At 36.5% G+C, this 6,124-nt stretch overlaps 1 protein-coding gene across 1 annotated transcript; it reads left to right on the top strand.

The window, feature by feature from the left end:
* The first annotated feature begins 2,046 nt into the window (after positions 1 to 2,046).
* LOC122997508 (zinc finger protein 2 homolog) lies at positions 2,047 to 5,682 on the top strand. Its single transcript, XM_044373683.1, has 2 exons — positions 2,047 to 2,353; positions 4,340 to 5,682. Exons 1-2 carry the CDS (start codon positions 2,173 to 2,175, stop codon positions 5,299 to 5,301), a joined length of 1,143 nt encoding a protein of 380 aa, XP_044229618.1. The 5' UTR covers positions 2,047 to 2,172; the 3' UTR covers positions 5,302 to 5,682.
* The last annotated feature ends 442 nt before the right edge of the window (positions 5,683 to 6,124 follow it).

Raw genomic sequence — 6,124 nt, 5'->3', positions numbered from 1 at the left:
TTAAGTTTCATATTAGCTTCAGATAAACTTATTAAATACATTTTTGCACAGAAGGAGGCCTGTGGATTTTGGCCTCCATCACTTACTTTGTAAGTGCATAATGAATGTCAGAATGAGGAATGATTATAGCAAGAAAAACATGTTTCAGTGTTCATTTGGGCACCTAACTATTGTTTTAATTTAATATTTACTATTGTTTTTAGTCCTGCATGAAAGATCCTACTTAAGTAAAAGTACATAAATATTTGCAGCAAAATGTACTTAGAGTATCAAAGTAAAAGTACTTGTTCTACAGTGACTGATATATTATTATATATGACAGAATTAGATTGTTAATACTGAAGCATCAGTGTTTAAGCAGCATGTTACTGTTGTAGCTGCTGGAGGTGGAGCTTGTTTGAACTACTTTATATACAGGTAGCTAGTTTAGTCCAGTAGTTCCCAACCTACCCACCTGCCCCATAAAGTATGTATGAATGAAACAAGCAGATGAGTCATAACATATCAACACTGCTGTTTTCCATCAAAATATTCTTACTGAAGCTCTAAATTGGAGAGATTTCTTGTATCCTGAAGTACATGCTTCCCTCTAGTGGTCACAGTAAAGTCTTGCAAGTGCCTTACTGCTCTCACATTATGGAGCATTATGGCTATATGGTGGTGTATCGAACCAGTTTAACATGTTTATTCTCTTTCCTTAAATATGTTGAGAGGTTGAAAACATAAAATAAAAAAGCAACATAAAACAATAGTTATTTTGAAATACTGCTGAAACAATGAGTGTGGAATACAACATTTAGTTTGTCAAAGCAATAAGAAGTGAGGTCTGATAGTTCAACCTGTTCTGTCATTCTCAAACTTTTTTCTTTTTTTGAGAGCTCCACATTCTTGTTTGTTCCTGTATGTACCTGCTGCAGATGGAGATGCACAGCGTCCTCGCATCACGACTGTCCTTTCGTCTCCTTTGAGCTCAGTATGGGACAGATGGTCAACTGGGAGGACATGGAAGAGCACTGGGAGCAGTGGGTATAGATCACGACTCAGGCTACTCCTGACAAAAGGGCCTTTAATAAAAAAACAAAAAAACTGATGTCGTTCCTGCAATAACGCAGCATATTTTATATGTTTTGTCTGTGAAATCAAGGCAACTACTGTTAAATTAAATGCAAAAAAAAAGAAAAAAGTAAAAATAAAAAGTAGAATGTTAGTAAAGTACAGGTATAAAGTATACATATGACTGTGAAATGTTGGCATTGAAAATAAAACCTGACCTGAAAAAGGAAACACCGATATTGAAGCACTTTTTTTTTTTTTTTTACAAAAAATTACTATCGTATCATCTTATTTTATTTATTTTTAGAGTTTTTGCACTATGATGTGTTTCAATGTCAATCATCAGATTTTTTCTTCATGTTTGTCTTTTTTCAGTGACAGATTTTTGTTTTTTACACTCGTTTTTTTTCAGTGTCAGTGGTTTTCAGTTTTAACTTTTTGGTTTTCAGTTTAAGCTTTCTGTCACTGTTTTTGCGTTTAGAGGAGGGGTTTTCGGGGAGGGGCAAGGAGGGCATGATTTACATATAATCTGCATATAGATATAATCTACATATGTGACATATGCTCCTCCCCTCAAACCCTTCCTCTAAATGCCAAAACAGTGACAGAAAGTTGAAACTGAAAACAGTGACACTAAAAAAATACCCAACAGTGTAAAAAAAAAAAAAAAAAAAAAAAAAAAACTGTCGCTGTAAAAAAGACAGACATGAAGAAAAACATCTGAAGATTGACATTTAAAAACACATTGTAATGCAAAAAAATATCCAAGATAATAAGATTGTAAGTTTTTTAATGCCTGGATTTTACTTTTTAGTGGAACTTTTTCTAATACAAGTAGCAAAATTGGAAATACAAGTACTTAAAAGTGTACTTAAGTAAATGTTCTTTCCACCACTGTTAATCAGAAGGTAATAATGACACTATTCATCCTCCGTACATTGCTGTCGTTCATACCTGCTGTTGTCCACTAGAGGGCAGCAAAAGTCTGACATGCGCAGACGCTCTTTACTCTGTTTGTTTGTTGTTACTTCCGTAGCCTGTCTAGCTAGGCTAACACCACAGGGGACTGGAACCATAAAACCTGCTCACACACACCCACTTGATAACAGTTATTTTAAGATGTCCACCCCGCTGCTCCTCAGGGCTTTCGTTAACGAGCGGCTGACAGCTGCTGCAGAGGAAATATTTGAGGTTTTTGAACGAACGATAGCAAAATATGAAGAAGAAGCTTCCAGCTCTCAGCAGGAGATTGAGCGTCTCAGAGGACTGCTGCTGGATTTAGTTTCAAACCAGAAAACAGGTCTGTTTACTTTTCTTTACTCACATCTGTCTGTGTCAGTTGGAATAATGTTTTCACCGCTTTACATTTTATGTTTCTGTAACGTTATTGTAAATGTGGCATTTTTATGGCCCTGAATTAAGTAGCTAAGCTCTAATTAGTGCTGCAGTCAGTATTTTTTCACAATTGGTTGTTTAAAAAAAAAAAAAAGAAAGAAATTTCACATTTTGTTCTTCAAACAGTTATAAGTATAACCCTTTAGTAATGTGTTTAAATGTGTTTTTCCATGATTTTTACATAGGCAATGTCTAATAAATACTGAATCATCATTGTAATCAAATTTGTATTCTTTCATTGTCAACAAGTTAGTTAATTAATAGACTAACTAGTACAGCACAATTTACTGAATTGATTCACTAATTGAGGGTCTGTAGTATCCAGATGATAAAATAAGAACATTTCTCATTAACTTTAAGACAACTTTTAAAGCCTTACTGATATTAGGGTGATACCAATATATTTAAGAGCTTTAAAGATTCCCACCAGAGATGTTTTTAGATATATAAACATACTTTGAATAATCATTTATGTTTAATATGTTTCCTTTTATTTGTCCACAAAAAAAGTACAATTATCTCATCAAAATCATTAAAATTACATCTAGTTATTCTCCCTCATGAAAAAATCCAAAATCTATGAATAAGTAAACATTTTTCATTTCAAAAGTTTAACTATTGGACACAAGATGTCCCTTTCTACATTGTAAAGTCCAATGTTTCCACATCCCACTTGTGTCAGTTGAATATTAACCCACATTTTATGCCATTACGTGCACGTGAAACTGAGAATTAAGGTGAGCACAGAGAAACTTTCCCCCTTCATCAGGTAAAATGGGAAAACAGCCTTTTAGTGTCAAACTTTGCACAAACATCATTCTGCACAGTGAAGCTGAAACATCACAGTGAGAGAACAAAAAGCAAATCACATTTTTGAGTGGAGCGGGACTTTAAAATAATCCCATCACAATATACCGGCTGATGTTGATCCCTTAGATTTGTTTTTAAATAACTGTGACCAAGGTATGTACCGAGCGTTGCATTTTACATTTGAAAAAAACCTCTCAGCACTTTCTGTCGGACAAACTATGTCACAGTGACACAGTTTCTAAATAACCCCAACATATCTTTAGCATGGCTGTATTGCAGTTTCTTGTTACTTATCAGTGAACATATACGCTGATACCAATACATCTTTTATAAGATAATATCGGCTTTGAACATGAACCGTGTCACAACATCCATTTATTGTGGGAACACAGTGATCTTGTCAGCACAACATCATGGTTCTTGTTCCCACATGATGATATATTCATAAAATGTAAGATCCTTTTCCAAGTTGATAATATCTTGTTCTCACAAGAAACAGCAAATACCATCTTCTGGACTAGCTGCTGTCTGCTAAATGACTCAATTGTTCAATTTAAATAAGGAAAGTTTTTATTTGACCACTTAAAGTTTAATATAGTCAACATAACACCCTCTTGAGAGCATAGACACTATTATTTTGCCTTTCTGCCATAGAGGATTGAACACAGAACAACTGGATGATCATTAAATATTGTTTGTATTTTATATCCATATAAATGTATTACGACAAAATTCTCACATTGAGATATTTTACTCCACAGGTGTCATAAATCTGACTTAAATCTTGAAATAATAAATAAATAATGAAATAATAAAAAATATTTTTTAATTTTTTAAAATTTTTTTTATTTATTTATTTATTAAATGTCTAAAACAGTGAAAAACACAAATTTAACATTTTATCAAGTGATTTTAATACTTTTTAGTGGGTTGAATTTTGCAACATGTCAATATAAGATATAGGAATATAAGAAAAATATATTCCTCCAGCTCATATCTGGCATCATATAACCTGTTTGTCACTATTTTGGGGATAAAACTGAAGCAGAATTTAAAACAAAATCTTTACTCTTTTCTCCAGAGATCTCTCAATCGTTGGTCTGTAAAGAGGAAACTCCCCCTGAGCAGCAACACTGTGAGCAGGAGTCGAGTCTCAGCGTCTGTCAGAGGGAACCAGAACCCCGACAAGTCAAAGAGGAAAATCAGGAACTCTGGACCAGTCAGCAACAAGAAGATCAGGTTCAGGAGTTTAAGGAGGCCGATGTCCTGTACCTGCCGCATTCCTCTGCTTGGGGACAAAATGAGCAGGAGGACACGAAACCGTCTTTGCAGCCTCAGACTCAGATCGGTGAAAGTGAGGAGCAGTTTCAGGAGTTGCAGGAAACAGAAGAGGCACACTTCATGCTACCTCTGTCTTCACAACCTCTGATCCAAAATGAAAGTGCCCAAGATGGAAGAGAAAGGGCAAATCACACACAGACAGAACAAAATCAGATCTGTGCTATCTCTGATTCATCTAATTTGAATTCAGTTATACCCAACTTTCACTGTTACTTGTGTGACAAATCTTTTTCCTCCAATCATCACTTGATAAATCACGCTTTCCGCATGCATTCGAAGGACGCAGGTGTCCTCTGCGCCGTGTGCGGAAAGACCTTGGAGGCCACCGAAAGTCTTAGCGTGCACCTTAAATCGCACAAGGGCTCGAAATGTTGTCACGTGTGCGGTAAACAGTGCAACAGTACGACCATCCTGACTGAGCACATGGCCAGCCACGCCGGGGTAAAACTACATCGCTGCCATGTTTGTGGGAAAGAGTGCAGCCGGAAAGGGGATCTGAAGATACACATGAGGATCCACACGGGTGAGAAACCTTTCCGCTGCTCTCACTGTTTTAAAAGTTTCACCCACAGCGGACATCTGAGGAAACACATGCGAAGCCACACAGGAGAGAGACCGCACCAGTGTGATGTCTGCGGCAGAGGGTTTCTACAGAGTGCACACCTGAAATACCACTTACGGACTCACGCTCGGAAATACTGACTGTTTTCTAAATATTTTTTTTTGGGGGGGGGGGGGTTTATGCCTTTTTATTATAGCGACAACGGAGAGAGTCGACAGGAAATGAAGGAGAGAGAGAGAGAGATGGGGTGGTGACATGCAATAAAGGTCTGCTGCCGTAATCGAACCGCGGATGTTGCAGTTATGTGGAAGGCATCTTAAGCAGTAGGCTACAGAAATATTGACTGTTTTATGCACCTGAGGTACTTTACATGTTCCTCTTCACTGTTAACATAACCTGTGTTGTTGTGGGAACTCAATAGCAACTAACAGGAATGTGCTTTTTTTCTCAGTAGAGTCACTATTTTGATTAATAACACTTCTGTTAACAGGAAAAATAAACACTATTTGAATGATGTTAAATCTGTGTGGCTTGTTTTAATGGTTTATCTCAACCTATGCTTTAATCACATGCTCATAACTGATCATTAAAACAACCCCTAGAGACAGGACACCCACTAGAGATGACTTCTTGTCTTAGGATTCATATCCCATTGTGCTGGTCTGAGTCGCATCCAGAGAGAAATCCTGACAGCAGCACCAAGAGCTTCTATGTTGTTTTAAAAGAATAAATGAGTCAGTTAGTGTGTTTTTGATTTGGAGGGGTTGGGTTTTAACCAAAAATACGCAAAATATGCTTAGCTGATATTTTGACATATCACAGTAGGAAAAGCACAGGCGTAAATAATGAAATTAACGATGGCTGAATTCCTTTCAGCTGCTTCAGTTTCAGAGTCTTGTTATTGTGTATTATGGTCACTGTCTTCAATACCAGTTTTCTTGTAGCGTGCGTTTAGTGGCCAAT

The sequence above is a fragment of the Thunnus albacares genome, chromosome 14, assembly GCF_914725855.1.
Source record: "Thunnus albacares chromosome 14, fThuAlb1.1, whole genome shotgun sequence".
Lineage (NCBI taxonomy): Eukaryota > Metazoa > Chordata > Actinopteri > Scombriformes > Scombridae > Thunnus > Thunnus albacares.
Note: the sequence above shows the minus strand (reverse complement) of the source record. Positions and strands in the feature narration are given on the sequence as shown.

What these genes read in the sequence shown, in the direction of transcription:
- LOC122997508 (XM_044373683.1), top strand. Translation starts at nt 2,173, where the DNA reads ATGTCCACCCCGCTGCTCCTCAGGGCTTTCGTTAACGAGCGGCTGACA. An exon ending in AGTTTCAAACCAGAAAACAG is followed by an intron (nt 2,354 to 4,339) that starts GTCTGTTTACTT and finishes TCTTTTCTCCAG; the next exon opens with AGATCTCTCAATCGTTGGTC.